The sequence below is a fragment of the Phoca vitulina genome, unplaced genomic scaffold (genome assembly GCF_004348235.1).
Source record: "Phoca vitulina isolate PV1807 unplaced genomic scaffold, GSC_HSeal_1.0 scaffold1, whole genome shotgun sequence".
In the NCBI taxonomy this organism is placed as follows: domain Eukaryota; kingdom Metazoa; phylum Chordata; class Mammalia; order Carnivora; family Phocidae; genus Phoca; species Phoca vitulina.
This window is the reverse complement of record NW_022589704.1, coordinates 84749436-84768827: the sequence shown is the minus strand read 5'-3', so window position 1 is coordinate 84768827 and position 19392 is coordinate 84749436. Positions and strand designations below refer to the sequence as shown.

Here is a 19392-nt window from a genome sequence, read left to right as displayed (position 1 = left end):
AATTCCTTTCCATCCATCTATCCATGCATCTATCCTTAGGGAATCAAATCCTATATGCTGAAGATTCATTGAACTGATAGAAGAGATAGTGTTTAGATAGCTCTTGAAGCATAACTTGAAGTCATATTATCCAGAAGGAAGAGAAACTCCTTAAAAGTGCAAGTAAGGAGTTTTTTTGATTGTTTGCAGCATAGCCAATAGGTATCTACAGTCATATCAATATCTATATCCATATCTGTATGATATACCATATTAGTAATAGTCTACAATAGGATAAGACAGAAATAGAGCAAAGACTCTGGTGTTCAGGACAGGTTTCAGACAAAACAGACTTTCTCATCCTTCATAGGGTGAAACCAGTCTCTCAACAAATAGTGTTAAATTATTTCATGAACCTGAGGGATTCAACTAACTATAGCCAAATTTGATGCTTTTGAGATCTAATAGTACCATAAGAGTAGGACTATCATCTTTCTGGTTCAAAAAATTATGTTCTTTTATAGGTAACCCTCTGGGCATTGTGCCTACTTCCCTGTAAGTTTGTGTATACTTTTCCCATTATCACCCTCTAGGTCTCTTTCACCATCACCACTTTCCAGGCATCTACTATCCACTGAATAGCCATGTTTCTGATTATCTTTTCCCAAATGTATTAGCTTGCATTATTTAAGGCGGAATCTCTTTTTATTATTTCCTGCTCATATTTCTAAACTCCTTAAGTCCATTTGTATGATTCTTTTGTCTTCACAGATGTCCACAGTTCCTCCCAATTTAGTGTCATCAGCAAATTTAATTAATGCTCTGTTTACCTCTCTTTCTAATGAAACCAGTCCCCTGTTTCATTTCATCATACAAAGTAAAAATATATTGGCAATAAAACAGTCCGAAGAAATGTTCCCTCACTGTAGGAGGGGAAGTTCAGGATACAGCAAAGAAGTGAGGAGTGGACAGGGCAGCGTGGTGGTGAGCTAGTTTGCTATTGCCCTAAAGCAAAACCCTTTTCAGAGCGACCACATTTGGCAGATTGCCTGGGTTGGTGCTGTGTGTGTGTGTGTGTGTGTGTGTGTGTGTGTGTTCTGGAAGGTAACTATATTACCCTAACTGAGGACTTTTTACTAAAGATATATTTATTGATACATGAAAAGCATATTTAAAGCTATATATACAAATACAAGTGCAAGCTAGTAACATTTAATCCGTAGTGTAGCTACAAGTCTAGATATGGACATATACATCTGGATATACACAGGCTCACAGCCATTTTCCCTGGGCTTTGTTTAACATTCACTCCTGTCTAAATTTTTATCTCAGGTTTTAATTTGATAAATGATTTAGATCCAAATTACCCATTGGGCTTAAATCAAATTCCTTATAAGCGTTAGATTTATAGAATAAAGAGAATTTTTATTCAGTTATATCCAATAGGCAAATATCAGTAAAAGAAATATTTTAACCTCTAGAATTTATAGGCTAGAAAGGTGAGCTTCATCACAGGAAGAGGTTTTACCTGTTAACTCTAAAGTGAGCAAGTTTATGTTGAAAGAATTATACCGATGAATCGTGGATCACCACATCAAAAACTAATGATGTATTGTATGGTGATTAACATAACATAATAAAATAAAATTTAAAAAAAGAAAGAATTATACCATTTGTCTTTGAAGATGGGGCCGTACAGATATGGGGTGATTTACATAAGGAAAACAAAGATGACATTTATTAAGCACCCACTATGTGCCACACATAATGCTAGGACTTTCCAACATGAGTCAATACCATAGATTTAAAACCCATATTACTTACTACCTGATATTCCATAGACCATTCCGAACTCCAGTAAAATTTCATAAATATTTGCTATGTTGCACATGAAGAGCCAATCTTTGAAATATGGATTAATTAGTATAAATCTATTGACTCTAAAGGGAAAAAAACCTTTCAGGTTTATGATTAGGTCTGATTAGGACAGACAGATGGTAGACCAACATCTCTATTGGTATATATAGAAGACAATGCATGCTCTCAGTGTTGAAATGAAGGCTGATATATACTTTACATATAGCACAAGGTCACCAAAGATGTTATCACCGAGGAATGATGTTAACAAAATAGTGACTGGGAATACTGTTAAGTAGTCACAGACTCATATTGTTTTTCTAGTGAGAAAAATCTGATGCATAATGCATTCTCAGATGCCAGGACTTTACAGGCATAACTTTCATAAGCTTTAATGGGAGTTTCCTGCCGGCACCTGTTACAGTATAGAGTTCTTACTTTTCACACATAATCCAAGACTGGCTTGGAACACTGACTTGGAAAAACTAATATAGTGAAACCTTCTTATAATGTTTCCTCACATATAATGTTCATCTTTTAATTCTTGGTCTGATATATGTATGTACATGTTTTCCTTTCAAATTCTTTTCCCACCAGAAGGCTTTTTTTTCACAAGCTTTTTATGGATAGGAGCAGATAATTTTTTTTTTTTAACTGGGTAAACTACTAGGAAAGACACATAAAGGGGAAAGTTATTAGGATAGAAATTAAACTAATGTTACAAATCTACTCTTCTTAGCTGGAAATAGTTCTACAGACTTTGGATTCCCGAGGAGCCAGCAGAATCAATTAGAGTGCCATGTGCAAAAAGGAATCACCATGGATCCAAAACAAGGATCACAGGTCAAAATAATATCATTTGGCCATATTTTCCTGTGTCTTTACAGAACAAAATATGGGAAACTTCAATATTTAAAATAATATTGCATTTAACCCTGTGGATTAATCAGCAGGGTAATATTTTGTATAAAAGAGAGTTAAAAAGAATTCTTAAAATTTCATATTTTTAAAATTAACTCCTACAAATTGTATTACCAAAACAAAGAAAAAGTTAGTGTTATCTGTTTAACTAAAACTGTTGGAGATTGCACAGAAATTCTATTTTATGAACAATAACGTCCCTTTAAAGGTGTTTGAAGTCTCCTCTTGTTTACTATTTCTAACATACCTGCCATATAAGAATGAAAACAGACCTTTCTACTCAAAATCCTGAATCATTTATTGTCATTGTCCCATTTGACAGCATGGTGGGCAGAGGAAATGGTTTTTACTTGTTGAACATTTTCAAATAGTGAATTTGAGTTCCATATTTATAACAGGATATTATAACTAATGTTGAGTTAAAGTTGGAAGGAGTCTGAAATCCTGAAACTGTAAAAAGACAACTACAAACCTGTTAGTGAAATTTGTCACAGGGAAAAAACATGGGTCTGACTAAGGACAACTCCAGGACAGATCAGGATGTATTTTTGGGTTCTCATTTGCTCCCTTCTTCTTCTTTGCTACATTACTCCGTAATGTCCCCTTGAGCACTGTCTGACTTCCAACATCCTCCTCCTGGCAAACCTGCCTCAGGAATATCATTTATATCTTAGCTTGAAGTTCAGACATCCTTAAAACTCCTTTGAGTGTTACCTTGAGTACAGTTGTTTTAAGAGGTAACAACGATTTAGCATTAAATAAATGTCTTTGTCTCCAGAGATCTTTTAGAGTCTTTTCCAAGCACCAGGGAAGAAGGGTTTTATTCTGCTTTGTTCTTTTTGATAAGGCAAAGAAGGGCAAAGGGAGTCATACTGACACCTCTAAAAGCGTGCTATGTTCCCAAGCTTAGTATCTTCCTCCTCTCTAAGGGGTTTGCTTGTAGCGTACTTTGCTCTAAATTTTGGCAAAATAAGGTCATTATTTCCTTTTGATATTATGGCCAATGAATTAATAGAAGTGCATTTGTTTCTGGGTCTAATAGTCTTTGTTAAGGTTTGTTTGAAAACTTGAAAGTAGACTACGTAATCTAGGACCTCATGAGGCTGCCATTGTTCAGGGCTGTTTGTCTCCTGCTGATCAGCCTTAGGCTGTGTTACTTGGGGAGACTTAAGGCCACTACAGGGTTGAGAGGTTTCGGATGGAGCCAGTGTTTTAAAACAGGCAGCTCCACACACAGTGCAGGTGAAGAGGAATGACATGGTGGGAGGAGTCTCCAAGACTGTGTTTTCTGCAGGCATGGGGCAGAAAGGAGAAAGGCCTGATTTGCAGAGATCTCATGATTCCAAGGATGAACAGTGTATGTCTTCACAGAATTTCAGTCTGTAGAGCAAAGCCCTATATGGATTTATATAAGCTCAGCTGTGAACCTCAGTTTAGAGCATTATACTCACCTACATGAAAAAATCATTGTATACGTTGTCTCTGAAGAAAGATAATTTATTACACTTTTCGCATGATAGAAAATTATTACGATGATAAGAATAAATTATGTTTCAGGATAAAATGTGTTTAGACAGGCTGAAAAATATTCCTTTCCTCCCCAAAATCTTTAAATACGGTAAGACCATTTTGTACCATTTCCCTGTATCCTGGTATATCTGAAAATAGAAAATCCAGGCAGGGTAAGCGTTTGGATAATGACAACTACCTTGGATTAACTTGAAACCGATAGGGGACACCCACTTCCCCTTTCTGTTTCTTTCCCATTGTGTATCACACTTGCCCTCTTCTTATCCTCTGTCTCTGCCTGTCCCATACCCTACACAAGTGAAGTCTTGTTGTACTTTCTGTCCTTGTACCTGAAGTCTGCTGTCAGGTCAAGACCGAACAGATTAATCTACACTAAAGTGCACATGATTAGTGAGGTTTGATGTGAAATCCTTCCAAGGGATTTAAAGACAAAGGAATAAAATTCTAATTGCATAATTTTAGACATAAGCAAAATTGTATAAAAGGAACACTTTAGGGCAGCGTTTTTATCCCCAAACTCCTGAAAAGATACCCTAAATATAGACTTTGTAATTAATGTTAAGACTAACCTTGGGGACCGATGGTGTAAATTCCAGGTCTCCAAATTGATAATCTTTCATTTCTAACTTCTGCAGCACTTCAAGACTCAGCTAGAGTGAATCATCATGGATTTTCTAATATTCTTAAGATTCAAAATCTGCCAGCCCTTAGGGAAAATGGGGAAATTGGGACACTATTTAAATTTCATACAATGGAAAACATGAGATGTATTTGTAACTTGGCTTCTTACCACTTAGAAAATTACATATATGAGATAGACACTCAATAAATATTATATTAATGAACATCAACATATGTAGCATGTCTTAGTTTAATATACCTTCTTTCTGTGACAACAGATCAGAAAAAAGTGATAGATGCTAAATATGCATATACACACACAAATATTTCAATAAGACTTTTTATGTAGACCTATGTGACAAAATTCTCCAGAAGCAGGAAATCTGGTTTGTATTATACTAGCGCTAGATGAGTTTAAATAAGGGAACAATTGGTATTGGAATGTCTTTTTTTTTTTTTTTAAGTCAACAAGTAATGTTTTGAGTAACTAGAGTGTGTGCAATGCTTTACTAGATGGTTAACAGCCCTCAAGTAGTAAAGGAGATAGGTCTCTCCTAAGCCACTAAAAGAGAACTTGCCTTACCTTTCTACTTATGGAGTGATAGTAGAAGTTAAAAAGCCAACCCCAGTGCTAGCTCTGGGGGCCTTTATCTATGCATTTCTTTTTGTACAAGACCTACAGTCATGAATGACAATGGTATACATTGTCCAGGGATAGTTAGAGCTTACAATTAGGGGAAATGATTATGTCTTTTCGGCACTATTCCAGAAAACTTGCATTTGTATTTCCAAACCTGGGTGTGATTTGTCCAAAAATAGAATAGTTTGTAAAATACTTAAATTTTGAGATTTCTATTGTGCCTCATAAAGATTTGGAATCTGATATCATGGGTCTTAAAGCATGTTTCAGATAAATTAGAAATTCACAATAGAGCATTCAAGGACACTCAATAGTTTTATCTTTCAATCTTTTTCAAATGAACCTATAGGAACATAAACCTATATCATAACAAAGAAATGTAATCTATGGCATGAGATTTTGGTAATGAAATAAATACCATTATTGGTTTTTGTTTATAATAATATACATACTCTTACATATGCATATATGTATACATATGCACACATACAAAAGAGTCAGAAATATATAAAATAATAAATAAACCAGAATCATTTTTATAATCCCACTGTACAGATAATTACTATTAATAGTATAATGCATAATATATATAATACATATAACATATATTATAGTTATATATAGAGTACTGCATAACATATATATAATATATATAACATATTGCTTAACTGTTTGAGGATATAATGTGAAACTGAATATATATCATAATGTTGTTTCCTTCTAAAGTTGGCTATAGAGCATATACTAACCTGAGGGTATTGCTCAGATGTGTTGCATGTGTGAAAATATTAAAGACTGCAGGTACCATTGTTTACTAACTCATCAATTTGTGTGCAGGATTCACCGTTAGTGCCTGAGAACAATACTAGCTCCATAATATCCGGACTGTGTACTCTGTTCATTGCTATAACTCCAGTGCCTAGCACACTCTTTCAATATAATAAGTGCCTAATCAATATGTGTTAAGTGGTATGCAAGGTTGGAGTTCCCCAACTCAAGGTCTTTCCATCCAGAGTATATTGGAATTTGTCTTTCCTTGTGTTTAACCACAATTTAACACAGGTCCATTTGCCAAAAAGGGAGGATTGTGTACTAGCCCCATCTCTCTGTTTAGCAGAAGTATGAACAATACCCACATGATAATCTCTCCTGTATTATCAAAAAGAAAATAATAAGCTTATTGATATTTCCTGAGGAAAGGAAGTTTCATCTTTTCAATCTCATTCACTGTCATGGCCAGGAGCCTCTTCTTTAACTAGAAAAGAGTCTAATGGCAACAGAATTTCTCAGAAGTTTGTCTGTGACCTAAATAGGAAATTTACCGATGGTAGATATACTCAAACAGGTTTGTAGTCTATTTTGCCTTTGTGTCTGGAATTCTGCTTCCCTGCCCCACGTTAGAAGCCACAGCCAGAAGGGCTCCCTCTCACCTGAATGCTTAGCAGAAGCAAGCCATCAAAACCCTCCAGGAAGTGGCTAGCTAAAGGGTCTGAATTAGAGGCACCTCCCCAAAGAAGATCAAAAGTTATGCTCCACCAACACAGAGACACTGAGAAATGGTTGAATGTGTTCTAAATTAAACTGCCCTGGTGGTGAGCAGAGATCTGCCAAAATCTTTCAATTAATCACTTTTACCTTCAGGGCAGAGTTAGGCTGAGAGTATTTCAATAGGTTTTTATTGGAACAGGGTTATTTCAGATATTAAACTATGTTGCACAAAGTAAAAATAATGTTATTTTTAAGTTGCTACTCTTGTTAAATAAAAGTTGGCAAGCAGTCTTGGGGTCTGTATTGTGTCTGTGTATTTGTGTATGTGTGTGGCTTTTTTCTGTGCCGTAAGCCTCATTGATTTAAAAAAGTGAACAGCAATGAATTAGGTGGTAAACATATTCATACAATCATTTTCATTAATAATATGTTATAAATAATAGAAGAAAGGTTTTAAGTGTATAATTCTGTGCGACACAATTGAGATACTTTTTTCCTACATCTTCAGCAGTAAGTTAATTAGAATCACCTGCATTTCCTTGGGTGGACACCAAATGGATTGCAAACAAAAACAGATTAAAATAGCTGCTGGAGCTCATGGCATACAGATGACAAGATTCACAAAAAGGACAACGAGGCACTGAAAATGTTCACTTTTCAAACAATTTTAGAGGAAATTTAGCTCTTGCAACTTCTCGGTAAAAGCTGCTTGTAAGTGTTTTGCTGAAAGACTAGAACAGCTTTGTTTCTGATCCCTTGATGAGTGAGAGAAATGTTTAAGAAAGATCACTTTACAGAGAGATTCAGGCTGAAATGCGATGACTGTGATTCAAGCCAAGCCAAAAATTACAGTTCAGAATGAAAGGGGAGGGACGTGGTTTGGGAATCCATTTTCCCACATTCCTGAATCTCAATCATCCCAGCCAATGTTTTAAAAAAAGTCCAATGGAAAACAATGAGGTCACTTTGTTTAGATGTTTAAAAAAAATAGAGGGGGGGGGGATTGAAAAGAATGAGAGCAAATATATGAATTTTAAATCAATATCTATTTCAAGTATAATGGGATTAAAGGCTAGACTTTATGTAACTATTTTGACTTCATCACCAAAGGAGCCATTTTTCAGTGTTTTCTTCTTGTTTGTGTTGGTAAGCCTTTTAGTGCATGCCTTTAACTTATGAAAGAGTTTGTTGCTGAAATTTTTAAAAGAAAAAGCATGCAAGGGCATAGTCTACAGATCATTCCTTCCTAAGCTCCAAGCTTTCCTTAGGAATGGCACCTTCAGGAAACTGGCTTTCTTTCATTAAACCTGCTCCACGGATCCCGCTGAGGTGAACACCCAGGGCTGTTTGAAATTCACGTTATGCTAGTGCATTTGCTTGCAAACTACCAGATGATAATGGCTGACCAAATTAGCCTGTTCATTCTTATTACTCCTATTTATTTCAAAGAAACACTCTGAGCAAGTCACAATACCAAAAAATGATTTATTTACATCAGCATGATCACAGCAGAACATAACAATGGAACTCAAACATAAAAGAAACTCAGAGAATGAGATGCGATGAACCAAACACAACCTTCAACTTCAATATCTTCCAGACACATGAAATTTTTCCTCAAGACGAGAGCTCTCACTTAATGATAATCAGAATCATTGGCCAATATTTGTCTCCAAGACTAAGAAAAGAGAGAAAGTAAAGAAAAGAAAGAAAGAAACATGTAAGAGAATTTATCAAAGACTATGTCCAGGTACTTTGCTTTCTAGTTTACAGAAATCATTTCAGTTCATTACCTTTTGTCTTGTCAAATCAAGGACATTGGGTTTTCTAGTGAAGTTTCACAGGCAAATTCAAGGTCTCTTCGGAGATCCTTCTTACCTTGAGATACTTGCAGAATGATTCTAAGATCAATATAATTCTATAAACCATATTTGTGTCTGCCATCCTACAGGCTTCATATTGTTAAGCTTCAAATTCTTAGCTGAGTTTAGACAGATACGTAAGGATCAATGTGTAAGACATGAGGAACCACACATGGGATGCCATCCTTAGACTCTCATTTCATTTTACTAGGTATTAAGGCGGGTACACAAATAAATTCCACCCGTATCACACCAGCATGTTGTAACTTCTTTTCCTTTTGTTTTTATCCTTATTTGCCCGTCAATTAGTATTCTGTACATTTAAAAGCATGATTTTAAAGGCATTTGGCTCACTGGTACATCTAAATGGAATATGAGCTGAATGAAATGTATGGAGGTTATATGCAAAAATAAGCCTAATACATAAAAAGAATTACAGCGAATGGAAACCAAGATCTAGCCCTCAGTACTGATGTGAGTTTTCACAGGACTTTTCATAAACTACTCTCTACTTTTCTGGACTGTGATGGTATGGATGAGCATCTCCAATTCTGACACAGTGAAATATTATGATAAGAACTAAGGAGAAATATAAGGAGAAAATTCTAATAGTGAAAAAAGACAGTGTACATTGAGGAGATTTGCACATTGAGGAGGATGGCTTTTGTGTTTCTGATAACATTTAAAGAATTCAGTGTGATTCTCCTGTACTTCTCAAAGTGTCCAATGTCCGACTTAAAAGGAACTGGCGAGAGATGGGAAACTAATTCAATAAATGGTTTTCCAATTTTTTTCTAACAATGTAACTCTATATAAAAATAACAATAATAATACTTAATAATAGTAGGGGCACCTGGGTGGCTCAGTCGGTTGAGTGCCAGACTCTTGGTTTCTGCTCAGGTCATGATCTCGGGTTGTGGGAGGTGGTGCTCCGAGCTCAGCACAGAGTCAGCTTGAGATTCTCTCTCTCCCTGTGCCCCTCCCCCTGCTGTGCTCTCTAAATACATACATACATACACACATAAAATCTTTAAAAAATAAGAATACTTAAAAGTAAGAAAGTCAGCCATCCCCCACCACCATCCACAAATACTAGTGCCATAGATCTTTTTAAGGTATAAATGGTATAATACAGGACCACCAAGAAACACAACTAGTAAATGCTCTTAACACAGGATATTTTGTCCTTTTCCTCTCCCAATTTTAAGTTTATCTTCTCAGGTGCTCAAATAGGACAAAACTGGTTAAGAGGTCAGGCCTGGGCAAATAGCAAATATGAATGAATGAATGAATGAATGAATGACAAATACATATGTAACTATTTTTGGCTAGGATCCTTAACAATTTTATTTCTTAGGATAACACCTTAAACAGATGCGAGTTTGGGGCGGTGGGTGGGAGAGTAAGATTTGATAATGATGCTAACTACACAAGTGTTCAATGAATAGTCTTTGAAGAAAAACCAACATCTCTCCCTCTGATCCAAAATTCTGTGTTTGATACCATTTTGTTCTTAGTCCCATATATTATTTACTTTGTGCTCTTTTAGTTTTAAGACATTAATTTAAATCTGGAATTTGGTCCTTATCTAAAACACTAGCTATATAAACAATATAAAATAATGTCACATTTATCAGCATCACAGGTCGTAAACAGTTTTCTTAGAAATAAAAAAGCAGCCTTCTCTTAGTGACCTCTTTTTCACTCTAACATTTCTTAAAAAATTTTAGCAACAAATATTTATCGCTTTCATATCTTAAGAGGACTAAAATTCTTCTTTTTCCGATGAATCTACTCCAAAATATCTGGTAGATGAAAAACTCATTTCATTCAGACATAAGTCATTGAAAAAAGACTGTTACCCAAATCAATCAAACAAACATAGTGAAGAAAAGTTAAAGATAATGTATAGACTTGTCAAATCACTATGTGGTGCACCTGAAATTAATATAACATTGTATGTCAACTATACTTCAATAATCAAAATTAAACTAATTAAAAGTAAGTATTTTGTTATGATATTAAAAAGAAAAACTTACTGTGACAATTGTCTCTATAAGATTTTATAGCAGAGATACAAGGAAGGTAGGAGAAAATATCAAAATGAGATGAAAATGTAAAAGGAAGGGCAGAAAGGGTTCATGAAACAAATGGAAGAGAAAAAAATAAAACAATCACAGTAATAAGGGGAACATTTGAGAAATCATAAGTGATAATAGAATTTCTATAAATACAAAAAAAAGGACAGGAGTGAGAGAAATAAGAGGAAATGAGGGGTATACTTATCCTGGACCCTATATTAACATATTTTCCCCATATTAGAATTAGAGACACGTAAATATTTTAAATATTCATAATGTAATCCCAGGTTATTTATATCCCATATGCCAACAGAGAAGATTATTATACAGCCAGTTATCTTCACAATCTAATGAAACTTTTGTTTTCAGCATTAAAAAGTCTATCTTTATGAAAAACAATGCAGGGCCCCATACAAGCTGGCATACTGAAAAAAACATGTCTGATTCTTCTTCCTCAAAAAATCCCGATGAAATAATAGAAAAGATATGTTGAAAAAGAAAAAAGTAATAATGTCGCTGAAAACAAAAAAGGTGCCATCAGCCAACCAGAAATAGAAATTCCAGGAAGACAGAAAGCAGATGGGATCAAACAAGTGGAGAAATTAGAGCAGAAGAAACGCCATTCCCAGACACAATAATTAGGCACAATTCTTTCCAGGGATGTTCTAGAGAATATCTAAACTTGGAGTTGAACAAAAAGAGTAGAAATTGGCAAGAGGATAATAAATAAATGATTCACTACATATCAGATCTAATATCTGGGACACCTGGGCCCCTGTCTATGTATCCTGTACCAAGCAAGCACCTGCAACAGCTGCTGGAGCCTGAGAACAAGTTCTACAAAAACAGAGGAGAGGCTGCTGGCATCTGAGGAAGAAGGCAGTGGAGAATAAGGTAACTCAGACACAGAGTTAGAGAGCTTTGTCCAGGAGCAGGACAGTTCAAGTATTCCTTATCCAAAATAAGGTCCTCCCTCCTTTGGTAATTGAAGAACTACTAGCTTACTGTCTACTCACCCTTTCATCCTACAAGAAACCCTCATTTAGTCTCCCCATATAAGATTGAAGCCAATTGGAGGAAAAAAGATGTGTGCAAATACAAAAATACCCATGACCCACCATATATTCTAATTAATTTGCTCTTTCAATCATAGGGGCAATCTGATATTGGAACAGCATCCATCTTAAAGTAGTTTCAGATGGAAAAGAGACAATAGAGGGAAGGATATATCAAGAAAATAATTTAAGAAACTTTTCTGATTGAAAGGGTCTAGATGTAGACACATCTGAATAAAATTTTACTTCTACAAGTTTAAAGGGAAAAATCTTTTTAAAAATCCCGAAAGAAAAAGCAATTGACCTACAAAGCATCAATGATCAATTTAATAATAGACTTAACAGCAGAAATGCTAGAAAATAATGAAACATTTTTTCCAAGTTAGAAAAGTAAAAGTTTATGAGGCTCAAACAAGTATTTAAATCAACAATTCATTATGAAGCAAAATAAAACAGTCATTGAGATGGAAGAAATACAAAAATTTACCAATCACATACTTTTATGAAAACAAAACTCTTAAAAATAAATCCAAGAGAGAGTCACAGTGGAGCCCAAGTAGTTCACTGTGACCTTGAGTTGCACTGTCCAATATGGTAGTCACAAAGTTACATTATTTAAAATTAAGTAAAATAAAAATTCAATTGCACTAACCACATTTCAAGCACTCAGCAGTCAGCCAAATGTGTCCAGGGGCAACTGGCTTGAACAGGTAGATAGAACATTTCCATCATCACAGGAAGTTCTTTTGGGCAGTGCTTAATTTGAGGAAATGAAGGAACGTATGAAAGAAAACACATCAGGCCTTGACTTTTGGGAGAGCTCCTTTGTGAAGCAAAATTTTAGTGTTGAACTCAATCACCCTCCTTTTTTTTTTTTTTTTTTAGTAACAGTTAATATTGAATTATAGGTAAGTGACAAAATATTTATAGAGAATAAAATAAAATAATCTAAACTCTGAGAATACAAGCAATAACGTAAAGGATAAAATTGGAACTATGAGGGAGAGAAGGGGAAGGAAGAGGAAATGCACTAAGTTTCTTATTTTTCTGTAGCACAGAGGTAATTTGACTTAAGAAATAGAAATAAGCCAACGTAACTAATAAGAACAGAGAGAGTGGGGCGCCTGGGTGGCTCAGTCGTTGGGCGTCTGCCTTCAGCTCAGGTCATGGTCCCAGGGTCCTGGGATCGAGCCCCGCATCGGGCTCCCTGCTCAGTGGGAAGCCTGCTTCTCCCTCTCCCACTCCCCCCTGCTTGTGTTCCCTCTCTGGCTGGCTTTCTCTCTGTCAAATAAATAAAATCTTTAAAAAAAAAAAAAAAAAAGAACAGAGAGAGTATACAGGAACTATGCACTAAACTCATTATCTTTTCTAACAGGGAGTCAAAAAATACCATTCAACGTTAAATTAATAAACAGAAATATGACACATCAGCATAAAATGAGTAACAACAAAAAGAACTACAACTGAATTGTTAGCAATGGTTATCTTTGGATAGCAGGATGGGATAGATATAATATTTTTGTATAATATTTTGTGTGGTTTAATTTTCATTTTTGCCCAAGAAGTATATTTGCCTCTATAGTAAAAAAAAATCTATTCAAAATGGTTATTATAAAGTCATAAAGTTAATATGTAGAAAAATCTTCTTGTTTGACAATCAGAATCATGTCAAGTATTTCCTAAGTTAATCATTCTTCAAGGATGGACATCTCACAAGAAGTTATTAATAGTTAAATAAAGCCAGCAAATAGATGCAGCATAAATACCAGCCACTGAGACAGAGTAGGAATTAAATTTACAGTTTCAGATTATATCCTATTCTCTCAGTCATTGAATTTAAAGTGTGAGAACAAATAAGTTGGTGATAGAAAGTTGGAGACACTCAATTTAGGGGAGGAGGAATAGGTCTGAAAGGCACATTAACTTCCCCTCATGTTCAGATCTAAACTCAAGCAGGACCTTCAGAAGGACCAAGAAAGAAATGTGCAGCTCTTTGGGGGCATTTGGGTGTTCCCATGCTCATTGGTTTTTGCCAGAGGGAAAAGCCAGAAGACCAAAGAATTGCGAGAATGACTCTTCTTGCGGTAGCTCTGGCCTCCTAGGAATTAGGAAGTGCTGTAAATCTCAGGAGAGGGGTTGTTTGTACAAAATTCCCAGCCCACAATTCAGACTCCAGGGGTTCAGATGCATTTTGTTATGTTCCAGAAAAACAAGCAAGCTTTTGAGGCACACCTCTCAACCAGGCTCAAATTCTACATCTTCGTGGTTTGCCCATCATTCAAGCTACCAAGAATGCTACCTAATCCACAGTTTGCGACTATTTTTAACAGGCTCATCTGCATTGTTAAAAACTGCCTGTATTTTGGCAGATAAGCTAGTCAACTCTGGAAACAGTGCTGGTCTCTTAGATTTCTTTTTGGAAAGTGTCTAAGATTTATAGCGGGAATTACTCATGACAGCTGCATTCTTTCCACTGGGTTTAGACCACCATTTGGTCTAATAACTCCTAATTGTGTGTCTATCCTAGTCTAAGCTTCTTCAGAAGAAAAGGTGGGGGCTAGCGGAGAGAGACTTCTGAAAGTCTCCTATAGCAATGCCCAGTGATTTCTGTCAATGGTAAACACTATTTTGAAACTTTAGATGGTCAGCTGATGATGAACAAATAAATGACCTTTCAGTGAACATGGATTTCTTCAGAGAATTTTTCATTACTGCCATTGATGCCAGTTTGTTAAAAAAAAAAAAAAGAAAAAGAAAATGACTTAGTTTCACCGTGTTCCCAAAGTATTTTTAGCTTAACAAGAAAAGTTGTTCTCAGCATCCAGTCATGGTATTTTCTTGAAAGAAGTACCTTTCAAAGTGATTTTTCTCCAAATTTCACCAAAGCACAGCATGGGTACCTTGAAGACATTGCACATTTAAAAATCATAAGAGGTCTAATTATATTTCCAAAATAAGTAGTTTCCAATTCAGCAAGGATAATGTGGTCATGAAAAGGATGTCCAAATCCACCAATTTACATTGGTTTGGTTTGGCATGACTTTCAAAGTTCTTGGAGCAAAAAGAGGATGGCACGTGAATCATTGCAATTTGGGTCATAATTCCTAGGACTTTGGGTTTGCCACTCTGTGAGGCATTCAGGGGAAGACTAATCAACTTCAAGACTGTACCTATATAATTTATCACTGCTAAAATTCACTGATATGTTCCAGATTATTTTGCAAAATGTCATGCCCTCCTTTTTAATATGTACTTTGTCATTTTCACTCTATTTACGTAATTTAGAAAGTATGATAGTAGGGCAGCATAAGCCATTTGAAGCAGGAGCCCTAATGCCAGAGACTGTTATCCTTCACAAGATATATGGTGTTGATATCTCTGAATCCAAAGGGCTTGGAAGTTGTGTCAAGTTAGATTCAAATTGCATCTAATATGTTTTGCTTTACTCCCTCTTACTTTCTGGTTTCTATCTTAAGCCACAAAGCAGTTTCTCTGCTGTGACTTAGTTCTATAACCACAGTGGTGGCACTGGTCTGAGTTACGCTCCCTGTCTCCATCCCCAGCCCTCCCTCCTTTTATCCCACAAGAAAACTGGGTTATTAATTTAGGATGAGGCTGCTTTGTTTAAACAGTATAGTGTTTTCCAATTGCTCAAGCGTAATATATCCAACCCATACTGCTCTTTCAACTGTTTTTGATTACCCAACTTAAAAAAAAAAAAAAGACAAAGAAAAAACTTCTACTGAAATTTATGAAACACCAAGTGTGTGTGTGTGTGTGGGGGGGTACTTCTTATGTTGTAACTTTAAATTTCTAGAAAAGGAAAAGAAAGTTTTGGATCCTGGGTAATTTCAGTAATTGAAATTCAGTTTACAACTCTAGACAACGTATGCATTTACAATAACCTATAAAATAATTAGAAAAGAAAGAGTCCCAGCTTCAAAATAGAAATGTGCTTGATTTTGTACCTTGAATAAAGAGATATGCATATAAAGTAAAACTTAAGTAAAGTCCTTATTTGCGATAAAAATTCATTGACATTCAAGTAACATCATTTACTATTGACCTCTGATAAGGGTCCAACTAATTAGCAAAACAAAAATTGATTTTAAAAAGAATTAGATAGCAAATTTTCTTGTTTGTATTGTAATAGATTTTAAACAACATTTCACCTTGAATCATTATTTTAAATAGGGCTAATTTAACCAATTCTATAAAAATCATATTAAGATTTCTCACTTGGAGAATGTAGGTCTGCATATTACATCAATGTTTCTATTTACTAAAATATCCTCTTTCTCACATTCTTTCAAAGAAACTGGTAATTCATGGGAAAATACCAGACCACTTTCATTTGGTGAAATTTTGTCTGTTTGTGATGGCAAGCAGGCTGACATTATTCACCAACCATGGTTTTGAATGACCTTTATCTAGTTCCAATTACAAAACTATTACCAAAGACCCCAAACTTGCCACCAGAAAAATTTTTCTACAGATAATATGGAGCCACTGAAGGTGATTTTAAAGAATTCCAAAATATTTTCCCTAATAGCTACATGTTCAGAAAAAAATAAGTATAACCCCAAGAGGAAATATTTTGAAAGGGACATACTTACTTGGGAGTTTTAATATTTCTAAAATCTATCATATTATTTAAAATTTTTAGGGTAAATCTAGGTACCAAACACTAGCTAATGACAAAGCAAGTAAAGTAATGGGTAATAAATTATAAAGTTCTGTATATAATGTATATACTGAAAGCCAAAATGGTCACATACTAAACCTAGGAGTTACCTATTAGAAAAATTTTAATCAGGATTAGTGTTACATTTCAGTTGTCAGATGCACATTGTACTTAAAAGCAAACACACTGGAGTAACTTTTGATTAATGGAGCTATTTTGTGCATTAGGACGAAATAATATATGTGATTTTTATGAATATATGATGTGTCTTAGACACTCATATACACTAAAAGGTGTCCAACCTCATCTTAATTCCTCACAAATTCACAATTCTCATGAAGGGACAGAGACAGTGATTTATTATTAGATTATTCTAGAACTACAAAACTCAAACCAATTAATACATTTGCTAACAACTATTCCATTTTATTGATATTATTCCAAATTGCTCTGTAGTTTATCACATGGAAGGGTAAAAATCATGGAGATGAATAGTAGGGCAGAGAGGATTTATAGGGGAGGGAAAATACTTTGTATCATTCTATAATGATGGATACGTGTCATTATGTATTTGTCCACACCCACAGAATGTACACCACCAAAATGAACCATAATGCAACAATAAACATTGATTATAATGTATCAATGTAGGTTCCTCAATTGTGAAAATGTATCACCCTAGTGGGGGGTGCTGATAATGGAGGAGGCTATGCGTCTATGAGGGACAGGAAGCATATGGGAAATCTCTGTACCTTCCCTTCAATTTTGCTATAAACTAAAACTGCTCTGAAAAAATAAAATATTAAAAATAGTGAATGATTATTTTGAATTATACCATCAATGCCAGTGTTGCAAGTTATGTTATTCTACCCTAAACTATTGATGAAATATTTTGCACAATGGCAGAAGTGTTCCTACTATAAAGAGCTTTACAAAGCCCTTATTCTGTTATATTATGACAATAATTTCTACCAACTCATTTAATACGTATGATTGTGAATTACAATGTTTAATCTTGGTGCTATGCCATTTCCATAAATAGCTGAGATAGTTGGATGGTAACCTCATCCTTGGCCTCTCTGAGGGCCTGGACACATCAAGGAATATACACTCTTGACATTAAAATTATGTTATCCACATTCCTTAGGGACAATAATAGTGTTTCAGTAAGTGTTTCTCTTTCTATTTTCCTGTTTCCTCAATTTACAATAACTTGGTCATGGAAATAACTAGATGCTATAAATAGATGTGTGGAAAACAAGTGGTTGATCGTCCAAATCCACTGCCAGGATAAGTTATTTTGAATTATAGATGACCAGTTTTAAAATACTCTGAAACTAATTTCAGCATTTTGTCAAAGACTTTTTTCTTTATTATCCCTCCATAAGAGAGTACCCCCATTACCTGTAATATACTAGAGATTATCAAACTATTTATACATCTGGAATAGAATTTTCTTCTGTAGTTTAAAATAATTAGACCAATGCATGCTATGTTATAGGATTACAAGAAAAAAGAGAATGGAATTGAATGGGATGGGATGAAACGGGATGGGATGAAACAGGACGGGGCTGAATGGAATAGAATAGAATGGAATGGAATGGAATGGAATAAAATAGAATAGAATAGAATAGAATAGAATAGAATAGAATAGAATAGAATAAGAAAGGAAAGGAGGGAGAGAAGGAGGAAAGTAGGAAGGAAGGAGATCCCACAAATGCCTTGGGTTGTTTTCTGTCCAGAAAGGGGCAATAATATATAAGTGAAGGTTTTTCTCCTACCTACCACCAGTTTAATTCCTGTATTGGGACTAAATCTTAACTATAGTGTGAAATCCAATGCTACCTATTACTCTTCTATGATTAAACTAGATTCAAATTTGTTGATGATTGACTATGACTGAATTTATGATTAGTTTGTTGAAATTAAACTATTGAAGATTGCTTGGTTTAGAACATAGAAATTTGTCTTCTCTCTGAGGAAGGGATATTTGGCATTGATTTACTATTACCTTCCTTCCCACATTTAATTTTTTTTCTTTTACCATCTCAGTTCTTTTATGAGCAAATATAAAACATGCCCTTTTATTTTCAGGTCTAGATGTTGACGGAATATACCGAGTTAGTGGCAATCTGGCAACAATACAGAAGTTAAGATTTATTGTCAACCAAGGTAAGTGATTTCTTCACTTCATTTTTTTCAGTAGTTTCATCTCTAGCAATACAGACTCTGTGCTGTATGTTTTATGAATCTATAATGAAAGTTTTGAAGGGAGCAAGAGAAAGTTGAAGAAATGAAACAATTATCACCAGAGAAGTAAGAGATAGCCAGTTTACTTGGAGATTAATAGACTAGAGAGAGGAACAAACTAACAGTTTATGTGAAATAAATAATTAGTGGAATATGACAAACTGAAAATGAAAAAAGAATAATAAGAGGGTAAAAGAAAGAAAAATAGCCTAGCTTTGAAAAGTGTTACTGGCATATAGTAGACACTGAATGCATGTGGATAAATAATTGAATAAATGAATGATTGAAACATAAAGGTCAAAATCACAGATGTTAGAAAAATATGTAATAGGTAAGAGAATTAAAAATTAGGAAATACATATATCATCAAAGAATTACAAATTAAAACAATAATGCGAGAGGCGCCTGGGTGGCCCAGTTGTTA

General features: G+C 34.8%; 1 protein-coding gene across 2 annotated transcripts in view; it reads left to right on the top strand.

The window, feature by feature from the left end:
* The window catches only part of ARHGAP15 (Rho GTPase activating protein 15), a 602789-nt gene that overhangs the window by 393402 nt on the left and 189995 nt on the right, over nt 1-19392 (top strand). For both annotated transcript variants that reach the window (XM_032411154.1, XM_032411161.1), the window contains exon 12: nt 18813-18890. In XM_032411154.1, the coding sequence (XP_032267045.1) occupies nt 18813-18890 (78 nt within the window). The remainder of the gene's footprint in view (nt 1-18812; nt 18891-19392) is intronic.